The sequence below is a fragment of the Pteropus medius genome, unplaced genomic scaffold (genome assembly GCF_902729225.1).
Source record: "Pteropus medius unplaced genomic scaffold, Ma_sr-lr_union100, whole genome shotgun sequence".
Lineage (NCBI taxonomy): Eukaryota > Metazoa > Chordata > Mammalia > Chiroptera > Pteropodidae > Pteropus > Pteropus medius.
Window position 1 is genome coordinate 3,732,825 of NW_024345600.1, and position 23,917 is coordinate 3,756,741.

Consider the following 23,917-nt stretch of genomic DNA (forward strand, 5'->3'; position numbering starts at 1 on the left):
TCTCTCTCACACACACACACACACACAGCTGACGCTCCCAGTGCTCAGACAGCTGAGAAAAGCTATGTACACTGAGGGAGTAGCACCAAGTAAGGGGCTGCCAGCTCACGCCTGCCCCTCCAAGACCCCTCCTCTCCACAAAAAAGGGGATCTAGAGGGCATCTTGCAAAGTCCTTGGGAGCCCAGAAGCAGGAAGCGGCTGTCCTCAGGACAGCCGGTCCCACCTCGGGGGCGTGGCCTCATCGGGGCTCGCAGAGGGCGGGCATGAGGGAGGCGGAGCTACGCAGCGCCTCTTCGATGTCCTCCAGGCAGCCTAGCAGGTCCATGTCGCGGAGTACAAGGCCCAGCAGCTCCAGCGTGGCCTCGTGGCGTGGCGTGCGCTGCCGCCAGGCCGCCAGCATGCTGTAGTGCGCCTCGCGCAGGCAGCGCCCGTTCTGCAGCTCCAGCCGCTCGATCTCGTGCTCACTCAGCCCCAGCCGCCGCACGAACTCCTTCCAGCGCGACGGGGGCACGCCGTCCACGACCGCGTACAGCGTTGCGGGGTCCGCTGCAAGGAAGCGGGCAGTGAGCCTGTAGCTGCGGCTCCCCGCCCAGCTCCACGGGCACGCGCCCTCTAGGAGCCCCGCCCACCTGTACCCCGCGGCCCGGATTCCCCTCCAAGTGCTCACCATCTGGGCGCCGTGTGTGGGCGCTCTCCTGCGGCTTCTGAAGAGGGGTGGGGATGGGGGTGGAGACTGGAGCCGCTTTGAGAAGGGGGTCAGCCCCATGGTGGGATGGAGCCATCTCTCTGGGGGGTGATTCAGCCGGGCACTTGGACCAGCCACCAGGGGTGAAGGCGGAACTGGGGGTGAAGGCGGAACTGGGAGTGAAGGCGGAGTTGGGGATGGGACTGAACCCCGGAATGGGACTGAAGCCCATGGTGTGGCTGAAGCCTGGGGCTGGGGTCAGTGGCTGAGGGTCCCCCTGAAAGAGAGAAGGCGCAGCATTAGTGGGGAGAGGAAAAACATCCAGCCTTCTTTATTCTGGATGGTGTTTGGACTAGAGGGAATTAGGGGAGCCCGAGATCAAGGGTGATTCCAGGTAATTTGGGTCTTACAAGATTATAATGGACAGTCAGGGAAGATTGGGGGTAGGTCCTTGGTTGCTTCTTACCTCTTTTACAGGTGTCGATTTCCCACAAACTAAAGAAAAAGAAACAAAACGTCACAAATTTGACTTCCTCTCTCAGCCCTGGCGCCCGTGCTGGGACCGGCCCTCTGGGGATTTGTGGTGACATGCTTCAGGGCCTGTGTGGCCCCAGGGATGAGAGAACTACTGATGCAGAATGACCTCTCACCAGCCATCCAAGGCGCAGGGAACTAAGGGGACTGCGGAGATGTATTCCTCATTGCCCTCTATGCTGGCGCGTCTTACCTCCCAGCCTCCTGCCACACCCCCACCAGCACCCTTTGTCCCTCCCCGAGGCCCCACTCACCAATGGAGTGGAGCTTGGGCTTCCACCGTTGGAAGCGACATATTAAAGCCATGAAGAGGAGGGATAAAAAGCAGAGACCAAAAAAGATCACCAGGGGCAACAGCACTGTGGTGCCTGGAGGAAAAGCAGATTGTGTCAGAGGAGAGGGCTACAGGAGGTAGCAGGGCCAGATGGGTGGGTGCGGGGCAAGATTAGGAGGGCGCAGGTGGGCATCAGGTTATTTCTCCTCACCTGTGTCCTGAGGGTCCTTAACAGTTGCAGATGTGGGTAGGCACAACTTCGTGCACTCTGTGTTTTCCTGACAGCTAAAAGAAGCGATAGCACAGGTAAATAGGGGCCTTAACGTAGGAGGAACACAGGTTCAAAGAAAAAAAAAGTGGTAGAAATTCTATGCTTTACAAATATTTTAACTATCTCTTGATATGTAATGGAAATTATCCTATCCTGAGAATTGATGCAATGGAATGAAACACAAATTAATCACAGACTCTTTCATTTAGAACCAGAACTGATCTTGAAGAGGCTGTGTAGAAGAAGAGTTAAAACAGAGTCAGGATATAAATTTCAGCCCAGTCACCGACTAGTAGTGTGACTCCAAGGAAATCCTATAACTTGTATGCCTTAGTTTCCTCATGAGGAAAACAGGAATCCTACCCACCTGTCAGGATTGAGGATTAAGAGAAAGAATTATGCCTGACATACAGTAAGTGTTCAACGAATGGTAGCTGTCATTAAATTGTTATTTTATCCGATGAGAATCCTGTAGCAAAGAGAAGTTAAAGGGCTTTTTCTCAAGACGACACTGCTACTGACAATACCTGACTTTGAAACAGAGGTCAAGCGTGCATGTGAAAATGTTAAAAATACGTATTGCTGGGGGGCTCCAGAAAGCACTCTAGAATAAGCACATCTTTCCATGTTGGGAGCTGTCACTGGGCAGTGTGGAGTGACGAGAACTACGCGGGAGGCCTAGGAGGAACTTGAGGTGAGTTCTCAGCAGGACTCTGAAAACAGGAAGAGGTCCTTTTGCCCACCTCACAAGCTCATGATGAGAACTACATGGTTTGGGTGTAAAAGCTCTTTCAAGGAGAAGAAATAAAACAGTGGGAAAAAGAAACTACTTTCTTGTCAGATACTTTGTGCCTATTTTTTGTGATTCTTAACAACTTCGTCAAGAAGATGTCATTGTCCTTAAAGATAAGAATACTAAGGCTCAGAGATGTTAAGTCACTTGCCCGAAGTCACATAGCGAGTAAGTGACTAGGCTGAGATTTAAATCCAGGTCAGTTCAAATTTAGAGCCCTCAGAGTTTCTTCTTTGTAAGCAAGTATGCAAGAACAGCCTCTGTGGAGCCAGGAGAGAGGAGGCCGAGTCAAAGGGACTGGGGAAGAAATACCATATTGCATCAAACTTAAAATGCTATCAGTAATAAGAGGTGCCATTATTTACCTACCACACACACCTGCCAATTAAACCATGATACATCATCAATTGTAAGATGCAGTCTGATTTCGGAGATATAAGAGTGTGTGTCCTAGAAACAGTAGTAGACCCTATTATCAACCAAGAATTTCAATTAAAGAAAAAAATCTGAATATTTGAGTTAGAAGAACTATAAGTCCCTGGAGTATGTGCCTCTATACCCAAAGACTTCTTAAGATTTGATATTTAACAAACAAGTTGAGGGGAAAAGAGACAGATGATCTGGTGGTGTTGTCTTCCACTCGAGCAGCTAGTAGGAGCCAGAGTACCTGGAGTGCTTCCCTCGACCTGCTGGTGGCTCTCCCCACAGCCACCCCATCACACCCCATGCCCCCGATCCTGGCAGAGATACTCACTTAACACAGGACACACACTTGTTATCTCTTAGAAAGAACCCTGCGTGGCAGTTGCATATGGTGTCCTGTCTCTCCTTGCCTGTGGGGAGAGAGGCAGCACAACTAAAGGAGACCACCCTGGCCCCTGGGGACCAAAGGGGAGGCGGGGATAGACGGCCAGAGTGGAGGCGTTCCCACAGACTGCAGGAATGGGAAGGGTAGGAAGTGCTGCCTCGCGGGGCAGCGGGGCAGAAAGGTGGAGACCCTCCTCCTAGGACAGGGCCCACCCCGCACTGAGAAGGGGGCTGGGGTGGGGAGAGCCACGCTCACACTGGATGTGCACCGTGCCATTGGGGCAGAGGCTGCAGTCCAGGCACTGAAAAAGACTGTCGCTCCAATATTTCCGGTACTGGTTCTTCTTGCAGCCACATACAGTGTCCCGGTCCACTGTGCAAGGAGAAATCTCCACCTGGTCCATTTCTGGTGATGGAAAGAGATGGGGTCTGAGCCTCTCTCTGTAACACACACTCACACTCATGCAGTCTATCACATACGTACGTGCATTCCTGCCCACACGCAGCACAGATTTGCGTACCCTCGCAGATGGACAGGTGCACACGCCCCTCTCAGTGCCCACCCTGACACATCCTGTTTAGAGCCCTTGCCCTCTCCTCAGACTCACCTTTTCGGCATTTCGAGCAGCTAAAGCATTGTCTGAGGTAGTTCTCAGAAGCAATAAAGGTGCCGTTTTCACACTCCCTGCAGTCCGTGTCCATCCCCAGGTCTGGACAGTCATTGTATAGGTAGGTCCCTGTGATGGAGGTATCTGGGTTAAGCTGCAGCCAAGAGCTCAAGGAAAGAGCCCCATGCCCAGGAGAGCAGCCTGGGCTACCTCTCTGAGTCTCTAGGGGCAGAAAGAGGCAGAAAATCCAGCCCAGGAGAAGCAGCTAAGTTAGGAGACTTGGGGACAAGGACTCCAGGTTCTAGGACATCTGGAAAAAGCAAAAGAAGTAGCAGGGCCCGTAACTGAGGAGACTCACTGTTACCATTTCCTCCTACCTTTGTGGCACTTCGTACAGCAAATGGATTCATTTTGAGGGTGGTTGTATTTTCCCTGGGGACAAAGGCTGTCTCTCTTCTCCCGGTCCCTGAGGCGAGGGACCAGTCCAGTAACCCCTAAGGGGTATATTTCCAACAGAACCAGGAGCACCTGGGGAAGAATCAGTAGAGGAGAGCCTATCAGATCTAAGTTTGGACAGTTGGCATCATGCGATCTAGTACTTAACTGTTCTCCAGTCGTCCTATGTGCTAATAATGTCCTGGGTCCCTCCAACTCAAGGCTGGTTAGACCCCAGCCTGGCTGTATTTTATCCTTATTTCCCCATAGCCGCTAATAGTGTTGGACACAGGGCAGATGTTCAAGGAATTTTGATTGGGAGCTGGTAGGTGACCTCAGTTCTGATCCTTCCCAACAAGCAGCCCTAAAGATTGGGGTGCTGTTTCTCCGTCTGAGTGCTGTGTGCCCAGTGCATTAACTTTGTGAACATTCACAGAGGTGAACAATTGGGATCTGTGCAATTGTTCTTGAATTACATTATCCAGTAAAAAGTTTCTTTATAAAATCAGATTGGAGTGAAGGTGAGTGATGTTCCCACGTTCCTAGTGCAAAATCAAAAGAAGTTTCTTTATAAATTTGTTTCAAAACCTCACTCAGGATCCCACCCTCGGACTCCAGGCTTCACCCCATTCCACCACTAAAACTGCACAAATGCCCCAGGCTGGCCAGGGAAAACGGGGAGGGAAATAAAAGGGAAAGTTCGGGGTCAGGGAAAGGGTAGGCAGGTGACAAAGTTTCCATGAGGGCCCGAGTGGGCAAAGGCATGTATATTACATGCAATTAGAGCTAGCCAGAGGCTAGTAATCCAACTCAAGTGACCATTAAGTCAGGAGCTGAGGGCCTGCAGGGAGTTCGGACGGATGGTCTTTGCACATTGGGGCATTCTGGAAGGCATGTTTTACAGCCTCAGGCTAAGCCCACAGCAGCTGAGTCACTTGCCCAGTTCTGGCTTAAGTGCCTGGACAGCAAAGCCAGGAGTCGGTGTTGAGCTCCAATCTAGACTTTGCTCTTTGCTTTTTTGACCAGTTTCTTGCTGGCTTTTCCCAAGGCCTGGATTTTTCTTTTTCTCTGCTATAAGAGAGGTAAAAATAAAAGGATGTCCTCAAAGTATGTTAAACATTGAGGAGCAACAGACTAAATCAGATCGCAAAATCCCCAGCCCAGGACACAAAGGCCCAGTAGCCAACCTTGCAGCCTCAATGGCCTCACATCCCAGCAGGCAGGTAGGCAGGTCACACCAGGTCACACCTGAGTCACCCACTGGGAGATGCTGCAGCAGCCCAGAAGCCCAGGCCTTAGACACAAACAGGGGAAGCCACACTCAGAAACACAGCAGCAACCCCTGCAGGAGCACACCCCTCTACTCGGAGGGCAGCAGCCTTCCCTGGCCCACTCTGGCACTGTGCCGTCTCTCCTGAGAACAGGACTGGGGCTTCCGTGGCAACAGGAAGAGTTTGGGGTGGTTATGGGAAGAATTTCCCGATCCTGAGAGAAGAGCTTTCCCCGAAGAAGAGCTCACAGCATCTCAGGTCACGGGCACTAGGAATTCTATCCAGCGGGGCTGGGAGCAAAGCCAACCAGCAGAGACAGAGTCAGGAAGAACTGGGGGGTCTCCAGTTCCGGGACCAGAGATCTCTGGCCTATAAGAAATAAACTTCCCAGGAGGGAGGGAGGGAAAGAGGCTTTCTCAGGCCACGTGTCCCCTCCCTCTCCAGCACTTTGGGAGTTAAATTAGATCCGGGAAAGGGAAATCTTTTCCCAGCAGCTCCGCCCAGTGACTCAGGCCAGAGGGAGGGAGAGGATCTGGGGGAGGGGAGAGGGAACTAGCAGCTTCCCCAGCAATTCAAGGATCATGAGTCAGCATAAAGACTGAAGGGACCAGCCAACAGTTGGGATCCCCTCTGCTCCCTTCGTCCTGTGGGCCAGTCTCTCCCTCCAATCCTTCTTTCCTCCCCTCCTCCTCAAAGCCAGGCAATGGACTCCAGTCCCACTGGGCCCACATTTTTCGGGAAATGGCTCCCTCTCCCATTCCATCCCAAAGGGAAGTCTCCCACGACCCCTGGCTTCCTCCCATCAAGTCATTACCCACCCCTCCCTGAGGGCCACACAGTTCCTTCCAGCCTCTCAGCATCCTTCCTTCAGACTAGACCCCATCCTGGCTCCTCCTCCCTGTTCAACCTCCCCCCAGTAGATAAACCAGATCCCTGGGTTCTCATCCCCAGTTCCAGGAGGAAGCAGACCAAGGTTCCCCTCCTCCCACTCTGGTTCTGGCCAGTTGGGTTGGGTTTGGGGACTTCCCTGGGGTCCCAGACAATCCTTAGGAAATAAGGCCACTTCTGAGACTCCTCAGCCTCACCCCCAAGCCCACTGGCAGCACAGGAAAAACTCCAGAGGCCTGAACACCCACTTCCAAGAGCAAGGAAGCAAGCCAGAAGGGACGTGAGACAATCAGCACTGTTGCCCGGGTCTGTCGGGGCCCCCAGCAGTGGGCACTATTTGTTGGCACTGGTTGGCTCCAGCGAGCACCGTCCTTAGCAGCTGCACCTTGCAGCAAAACAGCAAAAACAGATGGTGAGCTCTGAGCACCCAGAGTGCCTGTCACTTGGAGCAGAGGACGGGCAGGAAGCTGGGGGTGCCTGTGGAGAGACAGTTGAGGGGGTGGCCCAGCACCCCTCCAACTCCCCCACAGCTTCCGCCTGGGGAGGCTTTAAAGTGTGACTTCCTGTGCTGGGGCTGCTGCGTGGGGTAGAAAGCGACCCTGCGGTCTAACTCTGACCCAGCCACCTCCCGGGACAGCTTAGCTGTTCCCTTCCCCCACGAGTGTGCCCATTAAATTAAAATGTGTTCATTTAGTGTCAAAATCTTTAGGGAGCTCATGGCAGCTCCTCCTCCATCAAGGACACTTCTCCCACCCGAGCTCATTAGATGCTCAGCCCCCTGTGAGCTTTAACAGCATGAATTAACTATATCTACTCTGGGCTGTTATCATAATGTAATTATCTTGGGTGAGTAGATATGATCTCCCCAATAGACCATAAACTCTCTATATGAGTTCAGAAAGAGTGTCTTGGTCAGAGATAGTGTCCTGTCATCTTGGGTATCTTCCCAGCACTCAGAACTGGGGGGAGCAAAATAAACATGGATTCATGGGTTGATCTAATGGCTGATCTGTCTTCCACTACAGGTAAAGCCAGTGATTCCCAAAGAGGGAAGTAGGGAGTTAGTGTCCCACGCCCCCCATAGAATTTATTTATCTCCACGGGAGAGTTCTCAAAGGACTGGCCCCCTCCATCCCACACACATGCAGACACATGAACACCCTCAGTGCCGATTGTGACAAGTGTTCCTCTCCCTGTGAGAGTCACCAGTAAGTAAAAGCAGCACCAACAAACGATAGGAAGGCAAATAAGAGTTTGAACACCTCTGCTCTAGCCTGTTAGACACATACTTCACTTGGCTATTCCCTGGACCCTTAACACCATCCAAACTAAATTCATCAATCTCTTGGCCTATACAAATGTTACACCACCAACTTCGCACCAATGCCAAGACATTTGCCACCTTTCTTTCCTCAGAGCCCCTCCTCCGTCCCTACTGCCATCCAGTCTCAGTTCCTCTTGCCAGTCCTTCCTCTGTGATCTCCAGGTTCGCTCCATGTCCATGGGTTGCCTCACATCTGGATTATTGCAACTGTCTTCCAGCAGATTCCCCAGCCCCTTTCCTGCTCCAACCCATCCTACAGACTTTCTTATCTGCGTTCAGGCTTCAACGTGCACCTGCATGTGTGGGAATCTTCCTCCCCTGGGCCTGACCTGAACATCGTTTCAACGGATCGCCAATTTCTTGAATGAGTCCTTGCAAAGATACCTCATTGCTATTCTGAACACATTCCTCAAATGCAGTGGGTCCTCAGAGAACCGTTTCTGAACGAATAAACGAACGAATGAATGAATTCCTCTCGTTAGGACCACATTCAAATTCTGTCCTCATCCCCTCCTCCACTCCCTCTAATTTTCTCATCCTCAATTCTTCTTGTTCCTTGACATGGCCCTTCCACTTTGGCTAAGGTATTCTTCTTCCGGCCACCACCAAACCCAATACAAAACCCTGTCTCTCCACTCCTCCGCTCTCCCTCAAACCAATACCAATCTCCCTTCTTTCTAGCCACTCTGCCATTCGATGACTTCAAATTTCAGCTCCAAATCCACTTTCTATGAGGCTTTCCCTCTCTCATCCCATCTGACCAATATTTTGTTCTTTTATTCATTCAACAAATAGTTGAGCGGTCTGGTCTGGCTGCCAGGGAGACAGAGATAAAATACACCATTCATGCTCTCGTGAGTTCTCCGCTGGGTCAAACAGTCGATTGTAGGCTCTGCAATTTGTGCAGGGAGCAGTACGAGAGCATGGTCACTAGTGTTGAGATTTGCTAAGCAAGAAAAGGCAGCTGGGCACCACATCACAATGCTTTTGTGGAGATTTTCCTCCACTATTCTCTGAATTCATTTTTTGCTGGGAGCTGTTTTAGCTCCTATACTATAAGCTTTTTGAGAGCAGCAAAGTCCCGTTTTTTTTAACACACTCTGTCTTGCATTCTTCCACTCTATACCCATTCACACATGCATACACATTGTGTGCTCTGAATTGCCCATTGAACGGTGAGCAATTGGAATGCTCATGGCCAGCCTTATCCAGACCTTGCACACCTCCAGTTTTCCCTCCAGCTCCAGACTGAGCTTGTGTCCCTAGTAGTCAAACCCCTAACTGGGGCGGATCAGCCCCAGCCCCCAGGCACTTCCCTTTACCTGTTCAGGCTACAATACCTTCTGTTTTCCAAACACAGTGATTACTACTAATGGTACTAACACTAACAACATAAAAGCTAACATCTATTGAAGTGCTTTCTTTTTGCTATATCGTATTCCTCTACTAGAATGTAGACTCCATACGGGCAGCGATTTCGTTCACTGCTGTAATCCCAGCCCCCAAAACTGTATCTAGCACAGAACAGGCACTTAATAAATTGAATACTTCATATATATAAATCTGTTTAATCTTTAAAACAACTTTATGTGGAGATAAAAACAATAGGAGGTAGTGACTATTATGTTCATTTTAGAGATAAGAAACTAAGGTATGGAGGGTTTACATAACCTGCTCAAGTTCAGGCAGCTACTACGCGAGGGAGCCAGGATTTGAATCCAGGTGATCTACTCCCAAAGAGAGAAGAGAAGATGGCAGGGCAGCTGGACTGAGGGGAGGGAAGAGACATGGGTCTGGGGAGACAGGAGGTGGAAGAACCAGAATAGTGAGACCAGGATAGAGAGGGGTGCTCCATGGGGAACTGTGGTCTAGAAATGTGGGGTAGAGCACAGAAGAGAGGGAGAAGGTGGGAACTAGAGAGAAATGGTTTCAAAAGGAGACTCGGAGACGTCTGAGGAGACTTATGGGTAAGAAAGTATAACACCCCAAAGAGAGAAGAGGTGGGGGAACAACAGGGGAGCCAGTGCCTGAGAAGAAACTGGCCAACACAGGGTGGGTAGTGCACCTGGCTAGGTGCTGAGGGGCTCAGGGCATCTGCACAGGATGGCTTCAGGACAGGGAGGGAGATCAAGGGTACTTTGACACAAAGCTGAAGCAAGAGAAAGGGACATTTTCCAGTGACGAAAACAGCTTTCTATCAACTTCCCCAAACTGAGCTGTAGAAGAAACCAAGGAATTGTTGTCTAGGGCTGTGGGGATAACCTGGAAGGCAGACATAGGGACACTGTCCAGGTGGAGTTGGTGTTAGCTACTGAGAGCGGGTCAGTCCAACAGAGGCCACCTGCCTAGAAGCTGAGCCAGAGGCAAAGGTTGAAGAATGCCCCGAAGTGGAAGACCTGAGCCGGGCAGGGGAGAGCACTGGGAATGCTTTCCGCAGGGCCGCCCTGTCCCTGTCCCATTGTCTGCTAGAGTCCCAAATACCCTCCACAACATGGCACCCCAAACTTACACCCCCAACCCACCTCCTCTCCCAGACTGTTTCCCCACTTAACTGCTGTCCAACTCCTGCCCTCTGGCAGGGTTCGCTCAGGCGGGGCACACTGGCAGCCTCCTCTCTCCCCAGTCCAATGCGGCCCCGGGCTAGCCGACTGGCCAGAGGGACAGAGTTCTGAACCAACCGGACTCTAAGACTAAGCTTCTTTCTCCCACGTCTTTCCTTTCCCTACCAAACCTTCTCCACCTTCGGCCACCACATTCCAGACACCCCTTCGCCCCAGCAAACTTTCTTGGCTATCAGGGGTCCGTGCTCCTTTCCCTTCCTGCCTTTCAAACGTCCCCCTTGCCTTTGACTCGGGGCGGGCGGAGGAATAGGGAAACCTAGGCTTCTGGCAGAGTTTGAGGTCAGGCCACGGTCCTCTCCTGGCAAGGGTCCATTCCTGACAGCCAGCGGTGCCCGTCGCCCACCAGCCCACTCCGCCCTTCGACCCTGGTCTCACCAGTGGCAGCAGCAAGCCAGGCACGGTGGGGAGGCCCATGTCTGGCCAGCTGTGGCCTCTCACTCCCCCATGAGGGCTCAGGCAGTGGCGGCAGTGACGGCAGCAGGCAGAGTCCCAGATTGAGCGGGTCGGGAGGTCCCAAGTGGAGCCTGGGCCTTGGTTAGAGGAGTTGAGGACTGAGATTGGAATGGAGATCACGGCCTGGTCCCAGAGGCCTCAAATCCCGAAGGCCAGAACCGAAGCCTGAGTCCACAAAACTCCGAGAAAATTAAAGCAGAGGAGGAAAGAGGAGGTGGGAGGGGAAGGGAGAGAGGCAGAAGGGTGTCGCAACAGCGGCACAGGAAGAGCTCGGGGGAGGAGGCAGTAGGTGGAGGGAGGAGGAGGGAGGAGGCCGGAGGAGGGGGCAAAGCTTCCTTAACCCTTTGTAGAGCAGTCAGTCCGGAGTTTTGGATCCACCTGCCTTGTGCCCCTGACCCACTAATCTGAGCACTCCCAACCAAACACCAAGGGGCAACAAGTCCCCTTCATCCTCACCCCCATCACCTGGCCTTTCTCAAATGAACAGCAAAAGAAAGACCCACAGCTTTGGAGTTAAATTCACTGGGTTCTAGTTCAGAATCCTTTACATTTTAGCTGGGTGGTCTTGGACAAACAACCTAAACTCTCTCAGGCTGTTCTGCAATTTGCAAAATGGAGAGAACCTATCTCAAGTGGTTGCTGTAAGTATTTATTGAAACAGGACAGGTGAGTGTCTGATACATGACAAATACCCAGTGTTTCTTAATAACTCTTCCCTTTTTCTCAGAGCTCTCCCCGATGTTCTAATCTCTCACTTTCTTGGAAATTTACCCCTCTAATCCAAACCTCAGTCTGTGCCTGGCTGGGTTCTTCCGCTGCTGATCCTGGCTCCGCCATCGAACAATGGTGGGACCTCAAGCGGGACACCTTCGCTGGGCCTAGGCTCCCCATTATTAGATGACAGGAATGATGCCTAGCCCACCAACACGGGAAAGTGATGTGACGAGTATTAATGAGGTCGTATCTGTCAAAATGCTTTCTGAATTACAGATATCTCTATCAGATATTACGAGTACATTCCCACACCCTTTCCCCATATATTCTGTACATCGATCCAAACTGACCCTAATCTCCTGTACCCTCTCATTTTATAATTGAGAAAACTGAGGCCCAGAGACACACACAACATGTTCCCTGCAGAACCAGCAGAAACTCCAGACTCCTGATTTCAATCCAAGGGCCCATTTTGTTACAATAGACATACTGCCACTTTTCTATCTGTCCCTTTGAGTCAGACTCCACACCCTGACTCTTTGGGTATTTTATGTCACCCCCCTGTGCAGGACATCTCCCACATGAATCCCACAAGGGTACAAGGGTCACCCAAATGTCCTCCGAGCACAATGACCTTCTCTATTCCCAGCGCAGGCCCGGGGTCCTCTTGCTGCTGAGATTGCTAGAAATGCAGGGAGACCAGAGAAGAGTGAGGTCCAAGGGCTCTGTGACTTGGAATCAGAGCTCCTGGCAACCTTCTCCCCTTGATCACCAGCAGACCCCCAAACTCAGAGTCCACCCTGCCTGGCTCTACGTGGCCTTCCCAAGGGCAAAGCACCTAGAGACGAGAATGGATTTTGGATGCCCCCACCTCAGGTTGACTTCACTCCACCCCATCCTCCAACTACTGAAAAATTGAAGAGTTGAAGCTGTCCTCGCAGAGGAAGGAGCTCACATCCACCAATACGCAGGGAACCTGCAAGTGTGGTACAGTGGACCCAAATCAGAGCTCTCGATGAAGCACAGTCATTAGAATTAAGTACAAGAGCTAGAATGCCCAGCTTCCAATGTGAAGAAGCAAGGAGGGCCATAGGCTCCTCATCTACAAAACGGGCAACATGCCCGTACTACTCGCATCATATGCATTGATGATTAGATACATGTAAAGTGTTTAGTGTTTGCCATATATTAAACATTCAATAAGTGGTAGCAATATTAACAGTTTGTATCAATAATTAATAACAACTTCAATGTCCTATTTTTAACGTTACAAGGAAATTTTAATAGACTGTGCCAACTGTCTAAGCCATTATGCATAGTCTGGCACAAAAGGAGACTCTCTTTCATTGTTCAGGATAAATGCTTATTTACTCAATAAGTTTAAAGTTTTGAAAAATAAAAAAATAAATAAAAATAAAATAAAGTTTTGAGAAACGTGGTATGAAATTGTTCAATGAAATTCTGATTTAAAAAGATGGTGAGAGGTGGGTAAACCTAAGAATATAAAAAGCTAACTAGTCTCATGGAGGAGGTGAGAATATGACCATAGTCACTCCAGGGGAAGAAATAATGGTGGAGAGAATGGGAGAGATGGAGAAATAAGAGAGAGACAAACTAAGGGATTACAGAATCGGCAGTTAGGGTCTACAGAGCAAAGGATGGGGAAAAAAAGAGCTTCAGATAGCAGAGTGCCCCTTTCTCTCATCACATCGCCCTCCCTCTCCCTCTCTCTCCCTTCCCTCCCCTGCCCCTCTCCTCCCCCTCCCTCCCTCTCTTTCCCTCTCTCACAGCAGTACAGAGTAATCAAAAGGGCACTGGACTCGTGGGTCCCCGTGCCCGCCCTGCCATTCCAACTCCATGTGTCACGGGAGACAGGGTGAATCATAGAAGGAGACCCAGGTTCCACGCAGATTCTGCAAGAATCATAAACTTGGGCAAGTCACTTCTCCTGCTAACCTTGATAAGGAAAAGGAGGCAATTTAAATCCTCTCTTCTCTAATATGCTGATTCTAACTCCTAAACCCTAAGGTCCAGGGGTAGCATATAGATAATGGATGGAGAGAAGGAAATACCACAGGATGGAGACCCACAGGCCAAGAGAACTCCAGATGAGTTGGGGTGGGGGTGGGGGGAGCTGATTACTGTCATGCATAACATATTCAGCTTTTTCCAGCAGGTCCTGCCCACCACAGCCAAAGGAGAGGGAGCTGGGGACAGGTGGGGCAAGGCTGAGGCTGGGCTGTGACAGAGAGCACACAAGGGCAGGCTGAACCTGAGGCTCTGACAAAAGAGCCTGTTGTAACAGCACCATGTTCCCCTCATCGGCTTGAGTCTAGGAAAGGGAAGTCAGAAAGCACCACATCAGTTCCTGGTCAACAACCTTTTTTAATCTCTCCATTCCCTTCAACAGCTCTTCCTCTTTCCCCAAGATTCACTTGGCTCCTCAGGACAAGGAGACTATAATTGAGGGGAGTAAGACCAGGGCAGCAAAGGAAGTGTCCCCAAAGATGACGAGGAAGGGTGGCTTCTGGGTTCCAGGTCTGATGCTGGAGTGGGGGAAGAAACCAGGGGTCTGAAAATTAGGGCTCTTCTATGACATCCCTCAATTTCTCTCCTATTAAAAGCTGAGAGGGTGCTCACTGCTGCTCTCTCTATAATGACGGAAGAACGAGAATATACAAGGCTTGGAAGGCTCAGAAGAATCTGGCCTGAGTCTCATCATCCTCCACCACTACTGGACAGTCGATGGGAAGGTGGGCAGATGAGGACGTTATGCTGCAGCTGGGTGGCGATTGTGGGTGCTCAGCGAATGGAGTCGGGGGTTACTCATGATGGTAACTAAAGTTAGGAAGGGAAAGGAAGTTCAGACAATGGATGGGGGAGAGGGAGAGGAAGTTATCCCAAGCGCTGCCCCGTAGGTCTCCTGCGGGTAACACCCACATCTGTGTCCTTTCACCCTAATGTGGTGATGGGCACACAGCAGATGCTCGGCAACATCCATGGAGGAACCAGCAGGACGATTTGTCTCTCTTAAGGCCCCTGAAGAATGGTCACTTCCATAGTGAAGTCAAGAGGTATAGGGGTCTGTCCCCCACCCCTCACGCCAGGACCTCCTAAGAGCTTGGGCAGAGGCCCAGGGACTCACATCCACTCTCTACCCACTTCAAGGTACCCCATGCAGCTCTCCAGACATTCTTTATGCCACAAATATTTATTGAGTACCTACCTACTTGCTCCAAGTGGGACACTGGGCCTGACCCTGAGGACACATAAATGAATACCAATGCCTGACCACAAGGAGCTCATAGTCTAGTTGGGGAGGCAGACACAAATGTACAAGAAACTAAAATGCAGAGTCACTCCAACAGATGTTATGGTGTGCTAATGGGAGTCCAGGGGAGAAGAAAGTGATCAATTCTGGCAAAGACAAGATGGGGCAGAAGCCTTCACAGAAATAGTAGTGCCTGAGCCAAGTTCTAAGGGATGCATAGGAGTTCTCCAGCAGATGGTGGGGAAAGCTTCCAGGCTTAGGAAGTAGTTTGAGCCAATGTGCAGAGGTGCGTAGGAGACAGGGCAGAGGTGCTGGTGCATGGCTTACGTGAGGCTGGAAGAGTCCTGGGGCTGACTGGGAATGACCAAGCCTTTACTACATTGGTCTGCTCCAGCCCCTGCTCTGGAGAGTCGGGAAAGGGGAATTGCTCAAGAACTAACCAAGGTGGCTTTTGGGTGGAGGGCCCCACCGAAGTTCAAGAAGAGGAGCGAACGTCTGTGTCACTGGAAAGCAGTGTGGCCAGGCTTCAGTCGTCTTTGAGTAGGAAACCTAGGCATGCCTTTGTGTGCCCTTGTTTATTTTATTCTGGTCGTCAGTTGTTTCCTAGGAAAGTTCCTTGTCAAAGCTCCAAGTTTGACTTGGCTGCTCCAAGGGAAAAGGACTTGTCTGCGCTTGGATAAAGAAACCAGAGTGTTCTAGAGGCAGGATGAGAGGGTACTGGGCAGGAGCCAGGGCAATTCTGGGCAGCTTTCTTGACCCCTGTTCTCTGGGCAATTTCTGCAGCCCCTTATCCAATCTGCTTCCCTCCCCCACACCAAAGACAGTTGGGCTTTCTCTCAGAGAAAGGCCAGATATTCTATAATCCTACCAAGGCTTGTTCCAGCCCACCAGGGGAAGCTGCTTGCCTTGGGGGCTAACACTGACCTTCTCTCTCAGGGCTCCCCTGGAACGAAGGCAGAGGAGCTGGCCCCTGCCAAGCTGGATGGAGCTGGGCAGGGGCCCAGGGTGGCATAGGCAGGTGGAGGGGCAGTCAAGGCCAGGGAAGTGTCAGGGCTTGGTGCAGTTGAGGTTGGGGAAGGGGGCTGGGGGCAGAAATGGGAGGGGAGGGAGGAAGCTGGAGTGGAGGCCACTTCCTGAGCACCTCTGCCCCCACGGCCTGGAGACCAGTATCGGCTTCGGAACCTCCGGAGCAGCATGAGGAATGTGATGACCATGAGGTCAAAGATGAGCTCAGCCATTTCCACCACAGACAGCACCGAGGAGCCGAACCACAGGCTCCACTGGCTGCCCAAGTTGGACAGGAGGGTGACCATCTGTGAGGGAGAAAGGTACACTGACCACTGGGGTAGAGGCCCTGGGAGGGCTCTGGCAGAGGATCCCCATCCTTTCTCACCTGAGGCCCCACCCACCCCTCTCAGCTTCTCTGTGGCCCCCTGGGCCCTTCTGTACAAGTCATACCCATCTGACACACCCTTCCCTCCCACTACCCCCAGGGACTTCATCCCCCAGCCAAGTTCCTCTTCTTCCAACCCTCTTAACCTCACCCTCACGCACACACCCCTTTCCTTGGTCCTCTATCTTCAAGGCCCAAACACTTCTGCCTCCACAAAGGCAACCCCTTGTTTTCCCTGACAGCCACCAACTTAGACTCCCCAGATAATCACAGGCTCAGTGAGACAGGACATACCGTGACAGAGGGAGACTCAGAACTGGTTTTGTACTTCAGCTCTTCGAAGTAGATGTTGAGTTTGGCAACTCCATTTCTTTGGAGTGGGGCAGAGGGTGGAAAGAAATGGTAGAAGATTAATTTCTCGGACCCTCACAAACACCCTCCTCCAATCAATTGTATCGGTTTTTCTTCCCAGATCTGTTTTCCCTCGCAAGGATTCCTTTCCAGGGACTGGGACCAGAGTAGGACTGACCTCTTGTTTTTGACGGTATAATTGTTCTGTAAGGAGAGCATCTGGAAGATCCAGTCCTGGAAACGAATAGGGGTGTCAATGGGGTCATCCCATACTCTTCAGGCTTACAGTTTGGGGGTGGGGTCAAACACACTATACACATATACCTAGAGAAGACCACAGTGTCACACACGCACATCCCCTGTCCTTCCCTTTTTCCACTTTACCTGGGATTTCACTGAGGGCCATCGCGAGTAACCTGCAGAGAGCTGGTAGCTGGTCACACTGGAGATAGAGAAAGCACTCGGTGATGGGGGCGGGGCTCTCCCACTCAAAAGCTCAACCAGGTACCTGTATTCTATGCAGCCAAGCAGCCAGCTGCCCATCCTATGACTCAGAGGAAGGGGACACTCACCTGCATGGCTTCCGGCACTTGGTGAAACAGCCCAGGCGATCGGAGGCGAAGGCATCCTGGAGCTTATAGTAGCAATAGCCTGTGGGTGCAGAGAGGTGCCTGTTTTTCTAGGGCACCTCTGCCTTCTCCACTCCATACTCAAGAGGTCTCCCAAAATCCCTGGGTACTCCCTTCATAAGAGCATGAAATAGATTACAGCAATGCCTCCTGATTGGCCACATGAAAAGTTTTTTAAGAAGTTAAGCTAAGCCAGAAAAAAAAAAAACCCAGGATGCACCTATATAAGATGTATAGGATATGGACAAAAACTTTAAAAGTCAAAAATGGGAACAACTGAATAAAAATAACGAGATTAAACCACCATGAGATATTTCACACCAACCAAGATGGCTGTAATTGAAAAAAAGATAATAGCAAGTGTCGGCGAAGATATAGAGAAATTGGAACCTCCTCCTTTGCTGATGGGGATGTAAAATGGTGCGGTCGTTTTGGAAAGCAGTGTGTCAGCTCCTCAAAATGCTAAACGTAGAGCTACAATATGAACAAGCAATTCCATTCTTAGGTATATATACCCAAGAGAATTTAAAATGTGTGTTCCAACAAAAACTTGTACACAGATGTTCATAGCAGCATTGTGCACCATAGTCAAAAAGTAGAAACAACCCAAATGTCCATCAACTGACGAATGGATAAACAACTGCTCCATACAATGGAATATTATTCACTCATAAAGAGGAATGAGGTCCTGACACATACTACAAGGTAGATGAACCTCGAAAATATTGTGCTAAGTAAAAGAAGCCATCCTAAAGGACCACATGTTATATGATTCCATTTACATGAACCGTCCAGAATAGGCGCATCTATAGAGACAGGAAGAAGATTAATACTTTCCAGGCGGAGGGTGAGGTGGTGTGGGGTGGAGTGGGAAAGGGAAAAGGGGCCTGTGGGTGTAGGGAATGGGGAGGTTGGAGAGTGCTAATGGGCACAAAGTTTCTTTCTGGAGTGATAACATGTTTTAAATTTAATGTTCTAAAATTGATTGTGGCTATTGTTGTACAACTCCACGACTATACTAAAAAAATAAAACTATACTAAAATTGAATTGTAGTCTTTAAATGAGTGGAATTATCTCAACAAAGCTGTTAACAAAAAAAATAAAAGAAGAATGGGTCTATGGATTACTTCCTCCCCTATTTGCCAAGGTCTAAGTAAGGTTTTTTTGTTGGTTTGTTGGTTTGTTTTTTGTCATCCTTGCTACTGTTAGTCACCCAGTCCAGAAGTCCTTCATTTCTGACCCAAATTCCTCTGTCTACCAGGGCTGGGGATCTTTAATTAGGAAGACTGGAAAGCAGCTGGGCCCCGCTCTCTGGGGAGTAAGCAGTCCTTAAGAAGCTCAACAGGCGGTAGTTAGCCCAGTTCCTCTCCCTCAGCCTCACAGCTTCTCAGCAACCACTATTGCTATTTTTCTCTCACAGGTCTTCAAAAACGTCCAACCACCCAGAAATCATTGTTTGGGGGCAGGGAGTCACATCTAGACTTCCTGGGACGTCTTAGGACGTCACATCTTCCCTTTGGGCCTCAGCTTGCTCATCTGAGAAAGCGGAAGGTGAGACCAGAAGGCTTCTGCGTTTCCCTCCAGCTCTGATGCACTATGATCTTCTAAGGTCAGAGAAACAGGAAGGGAGGCTAGGACGGCAAAGCACAGCGGGGAGGGCTGTGTGGAGCAGACCCAAGGAGGGAAGGAGGCAGAAAGGTCAACACAGACAGAGCTAAGGCAGAGGCAACACTAAACGCTGGGGTCTGCAGTGCCCGCTGCCATGTCCCCTAAGAGGCGTGAAGGCTTGTGTCCTCCAGCAATGGCCAGCCACCCGCTCACTAGGGGAAAGCTGTCCTGGGAGGGTCTCAGGGAGGAGGACACTCGGGAGGACTAGTCGGCTGGGCCAGATAAGAGTTTGGGCACCAGGAATGCCAACCCTCTGTTTTAATGCTTCTTATTTAGGATTTTCTCTCTTTCTCTCTCTCTCAGCTTCCCCGCTGAATAACTCAGCTGTAAAAAAAAAGAAAAGAAAAAGGAATCTGTCTACTCCCAGACCAGAACAAGGAGACTCCAGTATTCTCAGAACTTTTTTAATTGTGCCCTCCTGTCAGTCGTAACTTCTTAAATAAGCAACTCCAGTATATGTATTATTTGGTTTACATATTACAAACCGCTGCTATTGAATTGACACAGCATGTACATTATGAAACATAAATAAAATGGAAGCTGTAAGGGAATGACCTACATACTTTTGACTTCTAGTATTTTCTCCCTGTACCAGTGACTTATCCCAAGCATGGCCCGAGCCATGAGGAGTAAGGCCAGGAAGCTACAGGCCGAATGCTCGCTGAGACCTCAGTGGGGAGATTTTCCTCACATGCTCTTCCTTCCTTGTGCTGTAAGTTATTTTTAAGTAGGGTCATGTCTTTATAAACACGCAGAAGCCGAAACAGAAAGGGAGAAACTGTGAGGGTGGAACAGAGATAGAGAGGAGAGTCTAAGGACTGGATGAAAAAGAGACTGAGGGAATTAGTCAGGGCCAGTGGGAGCCAGGAGCGGCCCCGGGGACAGAGGGCGCGGAGAGGGGAGTGCTCCCGGGAAAGTCCTGGGTCCAATGGGGCAGGCCGGGGACTCCCTCCTAGATGGAATCTCACCCCAAGAATCGTGCTTCCGGTAGTCACAGTATTCCACGTGCTTGGGCCGCGGATAGAAGATATAGGCACAGCCACACTCCTTGACCATGCTCTCCTGAAAGCAGGAGCGAATACACACCTGGAGGAGAGGAGAGTGAAGCAGAAACGGGGTTCAGGCCTGCCCTTCCTCTCACGCAGCCCAGAAGAGGAAGAGAAGGACAAAAACTTCTCCTGGCACACCTCCATCCCTATTTCCACTGGTATATACACACACACACTACACACACACAGACACATACACAACACACACACACTCCTCTGATTGACCAACAGTGCAGGCCTGGAAGATGATTGCCATAGAAACAGGCTGACCTCACCTGCTGCGTGTATTTGGAAAGGTAAAGGTTCGTGACAGGGACATCACTGCCATTATTGGTGCAGTCACCATAGTTGCCCCCAAGTCTGTCCAGGGCTTCCTGTGAACCCATACACACCAAGAAGTCAGAGGTCAGAGCAAGTGGCCCAGGCCTCTCCCTGAATTCTGTCTTCTCTCAGCCCCAGGTTGCATCTCCTACCCCGCCAGTCTCTCTTATCTGCCTCTCCCTTTCAAAACATGCTTCTAGTGGCCCCCAACAGCCATCCCAGTGCTACTTTCAAGGACACGAGGCCCAGAGCATCCCCCGGAATCCTCAGCATGTCCTGAACCCTTTCTGAGCACCTTCATCCAAGGTCTACTCCTCAGGGCCCTTCTTCCTGACACCCACTCTGCCAGCCCCCTCGCCTCTAGTTACTGCTCCTGTAGACCTCCACATGCTCAAGACTCAGCTTGTGTGATCTCCCTCCATAGCCTCTGGCTGTCAAGTCCACCTCCCGTGCCCTCTCCCTGGCCCTCGCCAATCTGAGGCTCTCCTCCCAAGCCTCCTAAGCAGCATCCTTGCCTTCTTCATGCTAATGGAGGTCTCCACACCAGGCCGCAAGTTAAAGCCACCATCATCCATAAAGGCAGGTTCATCCTGCCCGTGCACCATTACCCTGGCCCCCGTCACTGTGGACAGCAGCGGGATATAGTCATTCTGCTCTGTGCGCAGAGTCAGGGACAGACCTGGGGGTGTAGAGGGAGCAAAGTAAGAGGAAAGTCTTGCAGAAGCATTAGGGAATGGAAACCCACCCTCTCACCCTGCCCAGTCCCTAATGCCCCAAGAAGAGCAAAGCCAGAAGACTTATAAATGGATTTGGCAACCCCTGAGCTGGATTCTCAAGGCAAGATTTCTAACACACCTGAAATGGATTATGTGGTACCCACAGGGGAGAAACAGTGGGGACTCCTTCCAGGATAGAGATAGGCATGATGTGGTGAGGCCCAGAGGTGCATAGCATCTCTATGATGTGAGCTCAAGGTGGGTAAATGTGGGCAGGCAGGGAAGTAGGAAGGGCTGAATCAGAGGTCAAGGACTGAGGGACCGGTGAGTTGCTCACCATTGTCAATCCCAGGCATAGAAGACATCCAGAGGTTGGAGTTGTTCTCGCCATTGAAAGTATAGCAGTTCCCGTATATCGGGTGGTGGAACTGTGAGTAATTCCTATGCAGGAGAGAGAGAGTCGAGTCAGTCACAGAGGAGAGTGTAGGGGGTCAGGGAGAGAGGGACCTTAGCACCCTTTATATTCTGATCACCTACAATGTAAAAACAAAAGCCTGTGAGTACATTATCCCCACATCACAAAAGAGGAAGCTAGGGCACGAACAGTGATGATAAACTCAAGACTCAAACCCAGGTCATCTACCTTCTAGCCCAGGTTCCTCCCACCAGGCCACCTGACCTCACTGGTCTTGTGACCTCTCTTGTGTTACTGTGTTGCGTTATAAAGACTCTAGCAGTGTCCCTCGCTGCTCACATGTCTAAATTTTAGTTCCCCATTTAGATTGTGATCTCCTTGAGGACAGAAGCCACATCCCATTGATCTCTGTATCATCTCTGGGTTAATTGTATAGTTCTTGGCATATAGAAGGTAGTTAATAAATAGTTGTCACATAAATGAATTGATGAAATGGAAGTAACAGGGTTAGAGGAGAGAGTGAGACCAGCGATGAGCACGGGGCTGAGAGGAAGAAGATCAGATCCCAGGGCAGAAATGAGTGAGGTTCTAGATGTATGGCCTTGAGGAAGTCATTTTTTTCTAAGCTTATTCTCCTCATCTATAAAATAAGAAGATTGGAACTAGATGATCTGGAAAATTTTATGGGCCTTTAATAACAAAGTCACAGAGGCGTGAAATACTGGCGCACATTCTGGGACATGCTAGAAAGTCAGCACTTTCAGAGCAAAGGCTGGATTCAGGAAGAGACAGAAGAAAAGACTGCAGAAGGGAGCAGAGGCCAGTCCTGAAGGATCTGTGAGCCCTGCTGAGTGGGAGAGGGGACAGGTACGATGTGGTGGATGCACACCAGAGACTATGCAGATGGAGCAACATGGATGGACCTTAAAAAGAGAGCTTAGTAAAAAAATAAATAATATAAGAGATGAAATGAGATGTATAACACAATACCGTTTATACACTTTTTGCAAAAACACATACAGAGAGATACACATTAAGCACATTACGAGAATATATGAGAAGCAATATAGCATGATGGTGAAGAGCACAAACTCCAGCATTATGTGTGTTTGAATCCTAGCCCTAACAGCTATTAGCTGTGGGACCAACTAAGTCACTCAATCTCTCTGTACTGCAGTTTCCTTGTCTGTAAAATGAGGATACTAATAATAGTACTTACCTCACAAGGATGTCGTGAGGAATAAATTACCCTTAGAACAGTGCTTAACACTTAGTAAGAGCTAAATAAGTTGACTATTAAGATTCTGGGGATTCATTAGGATGGCTAAAGCGAAAAAGACAGACAATAACAGGTGGAGGAGGTGGAGAATTTAGAACTCTCGTACACTGCTGACGGGAATGTAAAATGGCACAGCCACTTGGAAAACAGTCTGGCAGTTCCTCAAAATTTTAAACAGGAAATATATGATGGCAGCAGTTCCGCTCCTAGTATATATTTAAGAGAAATGAAAGTATACATCCACACAAAAACTTGTACAAGAATGTTCACAGCAGCATTATTCACAACAGCCAAAAAGTGGAAAGAATCAAAGTCTATCAAACTGAGGAACAGGTAAACAAAATGTAGTATACCCATACAACAGAATATTATTCAGCCAGAAGAAGGAACGAAGTACTGATCCATGCTTCAACACGGATGAACCTTGAAAACATTATGCTAAGTGAAAGAAGCTAGATGCAAAAGAACGCATATTAAATGATTACATTTGTATGAAATGTCCATAATAGACAAATCTATAGAGACAGAAAGTAGATTAGTGATTCCCAGGGTTGGAAGGAGGAGGGAACAAGGAGTGACTGCTAGTGGGTACAGGGTTTCTTTTGGGGGGTGAAGAAAATGTTCTAAAATTAGATAGTGGTAATGGTCGAACAATTCTGTGAATATCTAAACATCACTGAATGGTATCTATTGAAAGGATGAATTTTATGGTGTGTTAATTATATCTCAGTACATTTGTCATTAAAGGGAAGATTATAGAAAGAAGGAGAGAGGATATTGGATATAGGGCAGAAGAGGGCTGAGAAAACCATGCTAAAGAGCTTCGACTTGATTCAGAAGGCCATGCGAGACATTGAAGGATATTAAACAGGACTCGCTGGAATAGTTAAACACAGTGAACTGAAGTACGAACAGTGAAGTATAAAGCTTCCTGTGGTCACAGAATGAAGGGAGGATTTAGAGGCAGAAAGACAAATGAGGAGAGGGTATAATAATAACTCAGGCGACACATATTGGAGCTCTGAGCTAAGGATGTGACCTAAGCGTCAAGACTGAGATGAAGTATGGACTTTCCATTGATAGGGAGGTAGAAGCATGGGGCAGGCAGAGTGAGAGAATCAGTGGGAAGGTGACAATTAGAGACT

The 23,917-nt window shown here is 49.7% G+C and overlaps 2 protein-coding genes across 5 annotated transcripts in view; both read right to left on the reverse strand.

Annotated features, from left to right (window-relative positions):
• Positions 1 to 11: 11 nt before the first annotated feature.
• On the reverse strand, positions 12 to 11,236 carry TNFRSF1A (TNF receptor superfamily member 1A). The gene is made up of 10 exons (XM_039874122.1): positions 10,888 to 11,236; positions 4,351 to 4,501; positions 3,974 to 4,102; positions 3,622 to 3,771; positions 3,313 to 3,391; positions 1,706 to 1,779; positions 1,475 to 1,588; positions 1,153 to 1,181; positions 669 to 963; positions 12 to 547 (listed from the first exon to the last, which is right to left on the reverse strand). Exons 1-10 carry the CDS (start codon positions 10,924 to 10,926, stop codon positions 240 to 242), a joined length of 1,368 nt encoding a protein of 455 aa, XP_039730056.1. The 5' UTR covers positions 10,927 to 11,236; the 3' UTR covers positions 12 to 239.
• Positions 11,237 to 14,874: 3,638 nt separating this feature from the next.
• SCNN1A (sodium channel epithelial 1 subunit alpha) overlaps positions 14,875 to 23,917 on the reverse strand; it is a 28,191-nt gene continuing 19,148 nt past the window's right edge. For all 4 annotated transcript variants that reach the window (XM_039874118.1, XM_039874119.1, XM_039874121.1 and 1 more), the window contains 9 exons: positions 21,416 to 21,519; positions 20,878 to 21,041; positions 20,317 to 20,415; positions 19,961 to 20,078; positions 17,267 to 17,345; positions 17,079 to 17,136; positions 16,873 to 16,928; positions 16,638 to 16,713; positions 14,875 to 16,263 (listed from right to left, as the gene is read on the reverse strand). In XM_039874118.1, the coding sequence (XP_039730052.1) occupies positions 15,883 to 16,263; positions 16,638 to 16,713; positions 16,873 to 16,928; positions 17,079 to 17,136; positions 17,267 to 17,345; positions 19,961 to 20,078; positions 20,317 to 20,415; positions 20,878 to 21,041; positions 21,416 to 21,519 (1,135 nt within the window). In that variant the 3' untranslated portion in view covers positions 14,875 to 15,882. The remainder of the gene's footprint in view (positions 16,264 to 16,637; positions 16,714 to 16,872; positions 16,929 to 17,078; positions 17,137 to 17,266; positions 17,346 to 19,960; positions 20,079 to 20,316; positions 20,416 to 20,877; positions 21,042 to 21,415; positions 21,520 to 23,917) is intronic.